The 13,118-nt window shown below is 55.1% G+C and overlaps 6 protein-coding genes across 6 annotated transcripts; 5 read left to right on the top strand and 1 right to left on the bottom strand.

The window, feature by feature from the left end:
• Window positions 1-1,096: 1,096 nt before the first annotated feature.
• On the top strand, window positions 1,097-2,891 carry COL26b_008180 (uncharacterized protein; the record flags this gene model as incomplete). The annotated part of the gene is made up of 4 exons (XM_053180946.1): window positions 1,097-1,438; window positions 1,498-1,675; window positions 1,738-1,970; window positions 2,031-2,891. 4 exons carry the CDS (start codon window positions 1,097-1,099, stop codon window positions 2,889-2,891), a joined length of 1,614 nt encoding a protein of 537 aa, XP_053035082.1.
• A 1,064-nt stretch (window positions 2,892-3,955) lies between these two features.
• Window positions 3,956-6,187, top strand: COL26b_008179 (uncharacterized protein; the record flags this gene model as incomplete). The annotated part of the gene is made up of 3 exons (XM_053180945.1): window positions 3,956-4,851; window positions 4,914-5,415; window positions 5,477-6,187. The coding sequence occupies 3 exons, from the start codon at window positions 3,956-3,958 to the stop codon at window positions 6,185-6,187; spliced, it is 2,109 nt and encodes a 702-aa protein (XP_053035081.1).
• A 605-nt stretch (window positions 6,188-6,792) lies between these two features.
• COL26b_008178 (uncharacterized protein) lies at window positions 6,793-8,436 on the bottom strand (the record flags this gene model as incomplete). Its single annotated transcript, XM_053180944.1, has 2 exons — window positions 6,793-7,814; window positions 7,866-8,436. The coding sequence occupies 2 exons, from the start codon at window positions 8,434-8,436 to the stop codon at window positions 6,793-6,795; spliced, it is 1,593 nt and encodes a 530-aa protein (XP_053035080.1).
• An 800-nt stretch (window positions 8,437-9,236) lies between these two features.
• Window positions 9,237-10,636, top strand: COL26b_008177 (uncharacterized protein; the record flags this gene model as incomplete). The annotated part of the gene is made up of 3 exons (XM_053180943.1): window positions 9,237-9,275; window positions 9,337-9,396; window positions 9,446-10,636. 3 exons carry the CDS (start codon window positions 9,237-9,239, stop codon window positions 10,634-10,636), a joined length of 1,290 nt encoding a protein of 429 aa, XP_053035079.1.
• A 554-nt stretch (window positions 10,637-11,190) lies between these two features.
• On the top strand, window positions 11,191-11,594 carry RPS28 (40S ribosomal protein S28; the record flags this gene model as incomplete). The annotated part of the gene is made up of 3 exons (XM_053180942.1): window positions 11,191-11,251; window positions 11,357-11,440; window positions 11,533-11,594. The coding sequence occupies 3 exons, from the start codon at window positions 11,191-11,193 to the stop codon at window positions 11,592-11,594; spliced, it is 207 nt and encodes a 68-aa protein (XP_053035078.1).
• Window positions 11,595-11,941: 347 nt separating this feature from the next.
• COL26b_008175 (uncharacterized protein) lies at window positions 11,942-12,712 on the top strand (the record flags this gene model as incomplete). The annotated part of the gene is made up of 3 exons (XM_053180941.1): window positions 11,942-12,092; window positions 12,190-12,216; window positions 12,408-12,712. 3 exons carry the CDS (start codon window positions 11,942-11,944, stop codon window positions 12,710-12,712), a joined length of 483 nt encoding a protein of 160 aa, XP_053035077.1.
• Window positions 12,713-13,118: the final 406 nt, after the last annotated feature.

The raw sequence follows: 13,118 nt of genomic DNA, 5'->3' as shown, positions 1-13,118 counted from the left end.
AGCGAGATCTGATAAGCAAAGAGCCGAGAATTGCCAGATATATATGTGTTTGACAAAGTGTAGGGCCGAAGCAGCCGTGAGATTTTCTTCAAGTATCACAGTGAGGATGTATAATGTCTCAGAGCGAAACCGGGGGGCCACTGCAGCAGTTGCCAGTCAGGTCAGTCATCGATGAGGAGAGGGAGAGAGAGAGGATCGATCGTCAGACGTTTTCTCCAACAGGATGGCCTCTCGTTGCACGGCGGCTCCCGGCTGGGTGGGCGATGGCGCAATCGCAAAGCTTCCTAATTTGGCGAAGGCTGTCTGGTGCAGCCAATCATGGGAGCGGGGTTCTTGTTCGGAGCCAAACGCCCCAGTTTTCCGTCCTGGAGAATCTCTCGGAGAAAGCAATGGAGTTGTCTTCGTACTCTCTGCCGGGGCTCCTTGCCCATTCCATCACAAGCTTGCTGCATTGCCTCCCCCCTCCTTGATGAATGATTCCCCCCCAGCCCGTTCAGCAGCCCCGAGTCCCAGGTTTTTGTCGGTCGATTGTCCAGCTGACCTGCGATCAAAACGCTGCGGTTTCGAACGAAGCTGAATTACATGATACTGTTGACGGGCCAAGACAATGAGGGGTCCCCTAGCGCGCGGAAAAAAAACCTGGAGAATCTGGGGAAAGTTGGAGACACGGCTAAGCCATCCGGAACGGAGCCGGGTCCTGTCAAAAAGGCACTCCGAGATCCAGAAAAAAACACTAGAAAAAGTTGTCAACACCATCTTCTCCTGCCCCCGGTCCGGCCACATGGTTCACCTCCACTAGTTTGTGGATATCATCGAAGACGCAAGACCGAGCTTCGATGTCGTGAGCCGTGATCTGCTAGCCTCAAACAGAGCCTCCAGAACGACTATTAAGTTGAAGCATCAGAACATGCCATTTGCCCTTCCCGGGACCCTCTTTCTCCATCGTCGTCGCTTGCTCTCATTCCACAAAGCGGCCCGAACTCCTGGGAAGTTGAACGGTCCGCCCGCGTCTTTTCTGAACCGGTTCCCTCCCTGCGAGCGAACCTGACCCGGACCTCACTCACTACACCCGCCCAGCCAAGACCCGTCAGTCAACATGGCCGACGTCGAGGCTACTCACGCCAACAAGACGGGCAGCGACAGCGGCAAGGACGCCGTCTCGGTCTACCAGGACTCTGACGTGCCCGCGGTCGGCCGCGAGAACCTTTCTGATCTCGTCCCGCCTCACGAGTCCTACGAGGGACGCCACCGATGGGACCCGACAGCGACTTGGACGGCAGCCGAGGAGAGGGCTGTTGTTCGCAAGACGGACCTTAAGCTCTTGACCTGGCTCTGCGTCATGTTTTTCGGCCTCCAGCTGGACCGTGGAAACCTGTCCAACGCGCTGGCCGATGATTTCCTCAAGGACATGAAGCTCAGCAGTGACGACTACAACAACGTGAGACTCGACGTGATGCTTAGCGAGGCTGTACAACTTGCTAACTCGCCAATCTTCAGGGAACCACGATTCAGCTCCTCGCATTCCTGTGCGCCGAGTTTCCCGTTCAATTCCTCACCAAGCGTTACGGCTTCAAGTATGTGTTGCCGACCATGATGATGATGTGGGGAACCGTCTCATGGGCCCAGGCCTGGATGACGAACCGCGCTGGCTTCTACGTTACGAGAGCCCTCATTGGTATGCTCGAATATGTTGCAAACCCCCCTTTTCTCGTCTTTTTCAACTAACACAAGTCCAAGGTGCCTGCGAAGGAGGTTTTATTCCCGGAACTATCCTCTTTGCGACATACTTTTACACCTCCAAGGAGCTCTCGGTGCGCCTGGCCGTGTTTTGGTCCACTCTCAACGTTGCGCGAGTCATCTCGGCTCTCCTCGCGGCTGGCATCCTCAAGATGCGCGGTATTGGGGGCCACCCGGGCTGGTTCTGGTTGTTCATGTTGGAAGGTCTCCTGACTTGCGTGCTGGCGACTGTCGTAAGTTGAACACCCCTCTTTTGTTGGCGATGGACCGACGGCTAACCGGGGTTTGCTCAGTCTTTCCTCTGGCTCCCCCAGTCCCCCACAAACACGACAACGGTCATGTGGAGAAAACCCTGGTACACTGAGAGAGAGGAGGTCATCATGACCAACCGCATCCTCCGCGACGACCCCGCAAAGGGCCTCACTGCCCTCAAGGAGCCGGCGACGTTCAAGGACATCAAGAACGCCTGGCTGGATCCTTCCATGTGGGGTCTCTACTTCATCGGTCTCGTCGCCTACATCCCAGCCACCCCAGTGCAGGCGTATCTCACGCTTACGCTCCGCCGCATCGGCTTCACGACCTTCAACGCGAATATGCTCACGGTCCCGTCGGCTGTCCTGCAGATCTTCACCATGCTCGGCCTTGCATTCAGCAGCGACTACTTCAAGGAGCGGGCATTCCACTGCATTTTTGGCGAGGCGTGGATCATGCCTCTCCTCATTGGCCTGCTCACCTTGCCCGATGGTGGCCGTGACTGGGAGCGCTTCTCGATGGTCACGCTCATCTCTGGCTACCCCTACTTCCACCCGATCGTGTCGTCCTGGATCTCCGAAAACACATTTGACGTGAAGAAGCGCGCCATCTCAGCCGCAACTTACAACGTCATTGTCCAGATCGGCTCGCTCATTGGCTCGCAAATCTACCGCGCGTACGACGCCCCCTACTACAAGCGCGGCAACACCGTCTGCGTGTCCATTTGCGCTCTGAGTCTTGTGGTGTTCCTGGTACACAGGCAAGTCCTGATCACCTTGAACAAGCGTAAGGAGCGGGTGTGGAGCACCATGTCGAACGAGGAGCGGCTGGCGTACCAGAACGACGCGGAGGCGCGCGAGAAGGACGGAAACAAGCGATTGGATTTCAGATTTGTCTACTAAGATCTGTGCAATTACTACCCCATGCGAAAGAGCGTGAAGTTGTTTTTCGGCGGAATACGGATACCCAAGTTGAATAATTAGAAGGTGGATAATCAAGCAGTAATTGAAGATGACAGGGGCTTAGAGCTTGGCGGTTTGCATTGACAACTACCCTCGTCAGTGATATTTCCCTTTAAATGAACCAACGTGGCCTACGCATGTTAAAGAGACAACAATAATTGGCTGAGCTGGATCACATGTCAACGACTGTGTGTTTTGTTATGGTGATTTTGTATGTAAGGCAATTAGCCAAGACTCTGCAGCGTTGTAAGGTCCTTCGGAGTGTGTTCCTAAAGTGAGGGTCTACAAATCGAAATGCAGAGACGCTGATTGATCGAATCAGTCCAGGGCAGTTGCGGTACGGTTCCCGCAGTGTCCAGACCAAACCGCTGGAAAAAAGGGCCGTTCGGTCGGCGGTCAACAGGCCGCAATTTGCGGGGAAATACAAAGCCAAGAGCGCTAAGGATCCCTAACGAATCCCCTCTGGTCCCAGCTGCAGGGAGCCTTCCCCACCATTACCACGCCGGGCTTAGTGCATCGAGCACACCATCGCCGAGGCCCCGCAGGCGGCATCTCAAACAGCTCCAAGAGTCCAAACAGCACCTCTGTCTGCTCAGAGTCCCCAATTTTCCTTTCCCTCCTCCGAATCCAGAGCCCGCCTGCCCTTCTCTTGCTGTCAAACTCACTGCTTGACAACAAGGGTTTCCGTACCATTCTGCTCGAGTTCATCCCACAAAAGTCGACTGGCGCAGAGACAGACTTGGGCAGACCGGAGCATAGCCGAAGTTTTCTTGTCTTTCTTTTTTGAATATTTCTATTATCAACACCTGCCTGCCTGCTTTGTGATACCATCCTCCACCTCTTACATCACTAAGACCAAGAGAGGAAACAAACCACATACAACGGGTGACACACAATCACACGCGTTGTGGGGAGGCGTCGGAAACACTAAAGTCTGGGTTGGCTGGCAGTCTGCCATGCCACGGCACGAGTAGCCCTTTACGCTTCTCTTCCGTCTTCGCGACATGTCTACCGGGCGCAAGATTGGCAAGAGAGCTTGTGACGCGTGCAAGATCCGCAAGATCAAGTGCACCGAGGTCCCGCCCTGCCACGGCTGCGTCGCCATCGGAACCGCCTGCACCTTCAACAAGGTCCCTGCAACCCGGGGCCCCCGGAACCTGAGAGCGAAGACAATCCGGCAGATTGCTCAGGCCCAACAACAAGAGAGTTCCGGTCCCGGTCCCGGCCCTGCCCCGGCCTCCGCCGGCGATGGGACTGACAGCACCTCGCCTACCGGCGCGCCGCCAACGGGCACCTCGCCGTCAAGGTCCCCGTCTTCGTCCGAGGACTCGTCTGACGGAGGAGGCTCCACTGGAAGCCAAAGAGTTGTCCGGCAAGAGGATGCTGTTGCTGCTGCTGTCCAAACCCCGAGGACCCCGATCCCGTCACTGGTACTGAGATTATGTGTTTACCGCCTGCGACTTTTCCCAGTATGGCCCATCATCGCCGTCGAGGAGATAATGGCCTCGCTCCACCGTGATGCCGATGATTTGGAGTCATACGTCTTGGCCAACGCCGTTGGGGCTGCAACGATATCACAGCTCAAGCTGTCCACGACAGACAACAACGATCCCGCGACGGCGGGGTCCATGGAGGCGGAATGCCAGCGCTCGCGGATGGCGCTGCAGGAACGGCAGGGCGGCCCACCCATGAACCTGAATTGGTTGAGGACGTCCTTCTTTCTTCATGTATATCACGAAAACCAGCAGCCGGGTGGGGCCAAGTCCCTCCTTTACCTGCGGGAGGCCATCACTCTAGCCCAGATCATGGGGCTGCACAAGGAGTCGTCGTACATGAGTCTGCCTCTCTCAGAGCAGCAGATGAGGCGGAGGATATTGTGGTTGCTGTTCGTCACGGAAAGGTATCGCCGTTCCCTGAGTGGTTGAAAAAACGTGAGCTTGGTGCGTCTAACACACTTTTCAGGGGCGTAGCAATGCTTCACAAGCTGCCGGTCGTGCTCAAGTCCAACATACGCTTCCCCTCCCTGGATGGGTCTGGCGTGGGAGAGGACGAGGGACACATCCTGCCGGCTTTCAAGAAGCTCGCCAACCTGTTCTGGATATTTGACCAGAGCGGCGCCTTTGACATTCTTCAAAACTCGGACGAGGAAGATGCCATCTGGTCCATGGCGGATGGCTTGCAGACGGCCAGCAGAGCCTGCTTGGATGTTGTCCAAAGGAAGCTCCAAGAAATACCCCTGGATGCCGACGCTAGCAGCGATGTTCAGCGCGCCGATATCGTCGTCACGCGCCAGTGGATGCAAGCGGTGTTGTGGAAGGTTACCATGAACCATGGTCGAGCTTGGCCGTCCTCTTCGAACCAGAACGTGACCTCCCTCTCGCACCCCATCCAGATCGCAAAGGAGTTCCTTCAACTCATATCACAGCTGCCAAGCACGGCCATCGAGGCCCATGGCCCTGGAATAGTAGGATTATAACATGCCGCTGCTGGCCCGCATCAGTGTCTTTGCTGACTTTTTGGAATAGGAGTTCAAGATTTATGAGATCGCCAGCGCAGTGACCGATGCCGTCGCAAACAACTTTCGGCTTCCGCGGGCTTCGACCGACGGCCCAAGAGACATTCTTTTACAACTGCAAAGGGTGCTGGCCTCCTGCCGAGGAGGCAACAAGGCCCTGCTGGAGATGCTCTGCGCTCGCATCGCCGAGGTCCAAGACGGTCCCCTGATGATCATGAACAGGAACCCGTCGCCCAGAGTCCAGGAAGTGGATGACGATCAATGGCGAGAGGAGCGCAGCGCAGGATCCAACGGTTCGCCGTCCATGTTCACCCCGATCGACGGCGTCTCAGACGCCGCCGCCGCTTCAGCCTACGCCCAAGCCCAGGCGCAAGCAAGCTTCATGGCCATGCTCGACAAAGACAACTCGATCCAGGGGCTGGGCAACGGCACGGCACCCGACCCAATGTCGCCCCAGCGGCAGAACATCGACCGGGCCAACATGTGGGATCAGTCTGCCCAGCTGGGCCCCGGCGCGCACGATCTCATTGGCCAGTTGCAGAACTTTGATGGCTCTTTCAACACGGTCGAGTCGAACGGCACCCTAGACATGCTCTTTGCAAACGGAGCGTTATGGGACAATGTCGCGAGTGATGACTGGATGACGTCGGTGCAGAATAACACTGGCGTGTTCGCCAGTCCAACGCAAGCCTCGACAAATTTCAAGAGGCCATACGAGTAGTGTATTCGCGGTGTCGATAGCTACATGACGAGCCTGACCTAGCCGCTCATGTGCTTTTACGCTATACGCGATGCACAGTGGTAGGGCGGGAAAAGTCAGGACACACTACTATTAGTGCTACTTTACTAGAAGCGAGCATGCCTCCGGGGTCGGGCCAGATTTGAACCTGCAGCGTCACGCCAAGAGGCCAGGAGATGCTTCCGAAGAAACAAGTTCCATCAGCTCTCACATGACATACACCAGTAAGTATCATTCACGGCGCCAGTCACTGTCTCTTGCTTTCTTTGTTGACTCTTTCTCCAGTAGTCATGCCATACACACCTGCCAGCGAAAGGGGTCATGACAGACGTCGCTGAGACGAGTATTTCAAGATCAATATTATTCCATATACCCACTATGTAACTTACGAAGAATTGAACACTATTTCCCATGTCAAATGCGACTGGGAGTCTCATGAAGCTGCTTTCAATTTCCATGATATTTGTACTTATACGTGCTGTGCTATCCGCGAGTCCCTCGCTGTGAAAATGCCATTCGCAGGACAAGTCTGTCTGTCTCTGAAGCGTAAAATCGTACCTATGCAGCCTTTTAACCCATGCCAATTCTCAATACGTATCCCTTTCATCGTCGCTAACTTGGTCGACCGTGTCCTCGACATCCTCATTTATCATGTCGCCAATATCCTTGCTGTCCTCGAGTATCTTTCTTGCTTCCGTGGGCTCCACATGCATATCCTCACATATTAATTTGACGGCCAACTCAGGGACCAAGACTGCTTCCACATAACTAGAATATCCGCGTGAAGATATAAGTCGGTCATCGATGGCCCGCTCTCTGAGAATGGATGAGAAACGTGCAATGATGTCTTCCGACAACGCTCGAAGGCCACGTGGGCCGTAGTATCCGGGTGTCAAGCTGCCTTCGGCTTTCAACAGCGTGCGGTTCTTGCCTTCTTTGACCGTGTCAATCAAACGGTCCCCATAGTGAGACCGCCCCCCCTTAATGATTTCCTCCAGGAAGTCGTAGTGGTCTGAGAGGCGGCAGCCGAGCTCCACCCAATCAATATCCGGGTAGCCGCGTGTTTTCCAGGCATCTTCGGCCGACTTCTTTTTGTGTTGCCGGCAGAACTGAAGCTGCCTGTGGATACGCAGGCGGGTGCCGTTTGAAAAGGCATCCAGAAAGTCCTTGTCGACAGGATCACCGCACATGGGGCAGCGTGTCACTGTCTCTAAAGGCTGTGAATAAGATGGGCTCTCATCCTCATCGTCATCAAGATCAGAGTCTGGCAGTTCTGCGAACGGATCTTTGAGCATCTTCGGAGCAGTCTCGAGACTTGGTACCAAGTCACGCAGGCGTGCCGGTGCTGTGCCAGAACTCAGCAGCGGGTCAGGCAATGAAGCAGGAGGATCCTTGAACTCGGCCTTGATCTTACGCTGAGGCAAGCTGATGGGGCTCAGGGACGAATGCGCCACGAACTTTTTCCGAGGACTGCCAGGCGGCGACGAAAGAAACGATGCCCCGGGATTAACGAGGCTTTTCGGTGATTTCTTGACGTCGAACTTCTCAAACGGATCATCGTCATATGACTTGAATGAGGGCATCTTTACCTCCGGCGCTGGTTGGCAAGCTAGGACGAGGGTCAGCAGTAAGAAAAGGTCATGGGGGCGCATGGACGAACCTTTCTTGGCCTCCTCCTTCTCCCTCTCCCTCTCCTTCCTCTTCTCTTCAATTCTCGCCTTCTCCTTGTCTTTCTTTCCGTATCCCTTGCGTTGGCTTGAAGTTTGACTGAGTTTAAGAAGCTTGGCAGTATCTTTACCGTTGTCAACTCTCCCAGTCCGGCCTCTCTTAGACTCCGGACCTGGAGAGGCGGTATCTGGAGAACTTCTCTTGCTGCCTCGCGGTTGAGAATTGGAGCCTTGAGAGCCACCAAAGGACTTCGGCCCTGAGCAGGTCTCTTGAGAGGCGCGGAAGTTTCTTTCTTGCTCTCGCCCAGCTTTTGAAGTCCCGAAGTATGTCTGTCTTACATCGGTTTTCTCTTTACGAGCAGCGTAGTCTGCGTCTGAATCAGGATCGTCCGTGGGCTTCGAGACAACCTTGGGAGATTTCCCCTTTGAACTTGATCTCTCTTCCTGAGTATCTCCCGGGGCCTCGTCCTGGCTTTTTGATGGCATATCCGGCTCACTGACCTCATCTGAGTCATCTTGCGGCAGTTCGCAGACTTGGGCTTCCGTCATTTCGGCAGCCGGCATGACGGGTTTGGTAGATTTGACATTTTTGCGAGTTTGGCCGCCGACAATTTTCAGCAAAGGGGCCGTCTGAGAGCTTCTAGCCAAGCCGGTCCGCCTCTCAAGCTGGTGGCCCTGAAGCCGGGACATTTCCAGCGGAACGTCCCCGGACTCAAGATAGCGTAGGAGTCCAAAATGATTGCTCGTGGTCAGCCCCAGAGCGAGCTTTTGGGAAGCTAAGACGGGTAAGAACGGCAAGATGGCGGCTTCTTCCCGTCCGAAATTGGCCGTCGGCTTCGGGCGGGTGCTGGCCAGGAAAATTGGGGAGGCAGATGTCCCAGACGCCTGTAGCCGGAATATGAGCTGAGAGTCAGTTGTCACGTCAATTGATTGCCTGACCGGGGTGTGATCTGAGTCCAGCGTCGTGAAGTTCAAAGAGACGTTGAATGACGGCCGAGGACCCAAAAAAAGAGGGTTGCCTTTTGGGGTCAAGTGTTGCTCCCTCATGAAAAAGCTGAAGTCGCGTCCTTGACGCGTGCCTGCCGGGGCGCCGATGTACCCCACCTGCCACTTTCACTTTACGCCTCCGTGCATTACGGGGAGTTTTAGTGGAATTCCCCTGCGGCTCAGCGGTGCAGCTTCCCCTTCTCGTGCAGGGGTGCTCTGGCGCTTTCAACGACTTCATCTGCGTCGTGCATCATAGCTGTCAACAAACGCCAGAGCTGCCTGATCGACTCTTCGACCAGACTTGGCCGACGCGCCCCAACCTGCGATCGCGATCTTGACTTTTAACCCTCACTAGGGCCCAATCTCCAACTTTCGACATGGCGCTGAACCGCAAGTACGCAGCATTGCCAGATCTGGTCAGAGCACCTGAAGACACACACGGCAGGACGAAAGGCGGTCTATACTAACACCACCCAGGACTCGGCACCAGATGTTTACGAGACCCCAGACTTGACAGACGACACTTCCACGGTTCCTGTGCGTCCGGCCGTTCTCCCAAGATGACGTGTGACTGATGTGGTGGTAGACAACAACGGTGCAATCGCATTCCGACAACGAATTCGACGACGATCTTGACGACGATATAAACGGCATTTCCCGGTCACGACTCCGCATAGACCAAGCGAGGTCTCGTTTCCTGCCTGCCGGCGTCGACGCAACCGGTGTTGACTTCTCAGACCGAGTCGATGGCAAGCGCAAGTCCTACAAGGCCTCGACCAGGCGCCAGCGCTTTCTGCAAGACGGCACCGAGGAAATTGGCGATCTCAGCGACGAAGATGACGCGGATAATCTAGAGAGAAAGATTGCGCGCCTGCAACGCGAGGTTGAAGAGGCTAGGGAGGAGTACGGCAAACGAAAGGAGGCCGCTGCCCAAGCCGGCGGGGCTGACCATGAGGAGAAGCTTGGCTCTCTCAGCAAGGTTCTCGACGAGATTTCCAAGACCATTGAGCCTCACAACAAGAGCACAGGTGTTGCGCAACCTGCGCCGCAAGCGCCCAAGGAATTGCAAGCGGGATCGCAGGATGCATTGGTAGCGGGAAGTGCAGCAACCTACACCGTCACCTATGCTCCCACATACGAACAGAGTCACGCTCTCGCCAAAGCCGCGGACTTTGATCGCCGTCTTGTCCTGTTGGAGAAGGCTATTGGAGTTGGTTCTTCGGCCCTGCCAGAGGTCGACATCAACGGCTTGCCCAGGGCAATTCTGCCAACTCTTGATGGCCTGCAGAAGCAGATTACTACTTTGTCACAAGCGTCAACGTCCAATCTGGACACAATCAGCCGTCGCGTGCGTACTCTCATTCAGGAGGCACAGGAACTAGAGAAAGCCCGCCAAGGGGCTAAGTCTGCACAAGAGACGCTGGGTAATGGTGGTACGCCTAGTGAAGAGGCGCAGGCACCGGAGCAGGTGGCCAAGATCAACGCACTTTATGGGACCCTGCCAACGATTGAGAGCCTGGCTCCTCTGCTGCCGCCGCTATTGGATCGTCTTAGATCCCTCCGGGCTATTCACTCCGACGCTGCGACGGCAAGCGAGATGCTTGAACGAATTGAGAGACAGCAGACCGATATGGCTACCGATCTCAAGCAGTGGAAGGAAGGATTGGAAAAGGTCGAGGAGGCTATGAAAGAAGGCAGCACTTCCATGGCGGGCAACATGAAGGTTATGGAGGCCTGGGTCAAGGACTTGGAGGGGCGCGTTGCGAAGTTGCAATGACAGGCCCAGCGCCGTCAGAAGATACCCCTGCTTTAATCCATATTTAGTCGAGCTGCGCATGTTAGAAAGCCATCTTGGAGAAGCAATGAAGAGATGAATCGGGGATGATATGATGAAACTGCATTCGATAAGCCTCATCGTAAGTTTCTTTTGTGTTTCTCGTGTGCTGAAAAGGCTCTGATAGAAGACGAACCTCGACATCCTACTGCATGTATGTCACTTGGGGGTATGCCAGTCTCCATGTTCCCAATGTAGCAACCCCTGCAGAATCGACCGAAGCGGAAGGCGGTGTGGCTCAAGACCGTTCCCCGCCAACCAATCAGCACCGGCCAACGCTCTGGCACTGTCCACAAGCGAAAGGGCTGGAAAACCCTCCAGACCACGAAAAAAGTTCGCAGCCATCTTCAGTACACGCTCAATCCATTCAGCACCCGCGATCCGCCCAGTCACCACCGAACCTGCGCAACCACACAAAGTACGTCCGCCAACGCCAACGACACCGCCGAAACGCTCTCGAATATCGCGACTGACGTAAAATTTTTCTTGCAGTCAAAATGGATTCTACCAAGCAGCCCGTCAAGCTCGTCAAGGTCACCCGTGTCCTTGGCCGCACCGGTACGCCCAGCTCCCGAATCGATGCGCTCCCCCGTCCGAATTCGAACTTCGCGATGCGCCGATGAAGAGACAAATTATGGCATTTTTTTTTCTGACAGATATCAGGTTCCCGTGGTGGTGTCACCCAGGTCCGCGTCGAGTTCATGGACGACCAGACCCGTTCCATCATCCGCAACGTCAAGGGACCCGGTAAGAGGAAACTGCCCCCGCATCGACCGCCGAGAAGCGAACAGCGTGCGAGAAAGGAGAGAGGAACCTGTTGCTAACGTTTGGGCGTCTAGTCCGCGAGGACGACATTCTCTGCTTGCTCGAGTCTGAGCGTGAGGCCCGCAGACTGAGATAGAAAGGCGGCGACGATCGGCGGCGGCGCGTGAATGGACATTACGAGGAACGGATCTTGGTTCTGAGGATGGGACAGGAACATTGCAAGGGCTTCGTCACCCGAGCTCGGGCTCACGGCTTTCGTGTTTAGAGGAGTCAAAAACGGATTCTGCATTATGAATACAGCAAGGTTCTCCCACCAGCCGCGAGGCGCTCTGCTCGGTCGACCGTGTGTGCCTACCTATGATGCGGCGCAATGCAAACGCGCGAGGGGTCGGTGAAACTTGAGTCACTGTTTGGGATACCTGGGGACAAGGGTCGCCTTCTGTGCCGACATGGCATTCTAGCAGAGTTATGAGTACACTGATAATGACACGAACAGCGCAACAGCCGCGTACCGCAAAAATCCCGAAGCACTTCTCAAAACGTGCAATTATACTTGCTCTCATCTTCTACGGTCTGCCCCGCCAAACGGAATCTGTCGCCGACCGCAGTGCGGCTCCGGTCACGTGGGACGGGGGTACGATTTTTTCTGCAGGTGCCCCACTTCAGCTTCCTCTCAGCTATTTCTTCTTTCCTTCTCCCTCCATTCTCAACATCTTCTCTTCCTTCCTCAGCCCGCGACACGGGTTCATCGCTGATCGGTAAGTCGACTTTTTCTTGCAACTGTCGTCACATTGGAATGATGTAACAAAATTAGCATGTATTACCTGAACTCCATTGATGTTCTACCATTATCACCAAGATCTCTGATACCAATCATTTCCTCAACCTTTTTGTTCTCTCAAGCAAATGGGCCAAGGCTAACCTGAAAAAAGACCCTAGATATCCCCAGACATCAGTGACACCATGAGCGCGGCGACAAAGCCACCCAAGGACCACTTCAATGTGTTGTTCTTCGCCAGCGCCGGCTCCTTCACGTCCAAGCAGTCTGAGGCATTCCCCGCTCCGCTACCGCTGAAGAAGCTTTTCGACATGCTCGAAGAGAGATACAATGGGATCAAGGATAAGGTTTTGGAGTCGTGTTTGGTCACAGTGAACCTAGAGTACGTCGACCTCCCCGGACCAGAAGATGGGGATGGGCCAGACATCCAGGCTGGAGATGAAGTAGCCATTATCCCACCCGTCAGTTCCGGCTGACAAATATGCGCGGTGGTTGAATGAACTGTAGAATGGCGCTCGGCGACGATTTGAATCCAGTTCATCCATGGTTCAATTCTCCCAAGTTGCTACGGGTACAGACAGCACCACATAGGGTGGTGCTCACCCTCAAGGGCCTGGATTTGACCTCGTACTGTGATCTTGCCCAAGTAAAGGGTCCTGCTCTCCGATATTGTCTCGCCGCGTTACGATATGCCTCCAGTCGTACTGCCAAGCCCTCCACCACCCGGGTTCCTTTACGCTCCGACGCCTCGTCCAGCGAATCGTGACGAACAGGAGTGTTACCAACAATACCACGACCAGCGTGGACACTATCGAGATGATGGACGTTAGGCTGGTGATGGTCGAGACCTGGCAACCAAGTGGTCTTGTCCGAAGCTCCCAT

Source organism: Colletotrichum chrysophilum (assembly GCF_026319265.1).
Source record: "Colletotrichum chrysophilum strain AFK26 chromosome Unknown scaffold_70, whole genome shotgun sequence".
Taxonomy (NCBI): domain Eukaryota; kingdom Fungi; phylum Ascomycota; class Sordariomycetes; order Glomerellales; family Glomerellaceae; genus Colletotrichum; species Colletotrichum chrysophilum.
This window is presented reverse-complemented; position numbering and strand designations above follow the sequence as displayed.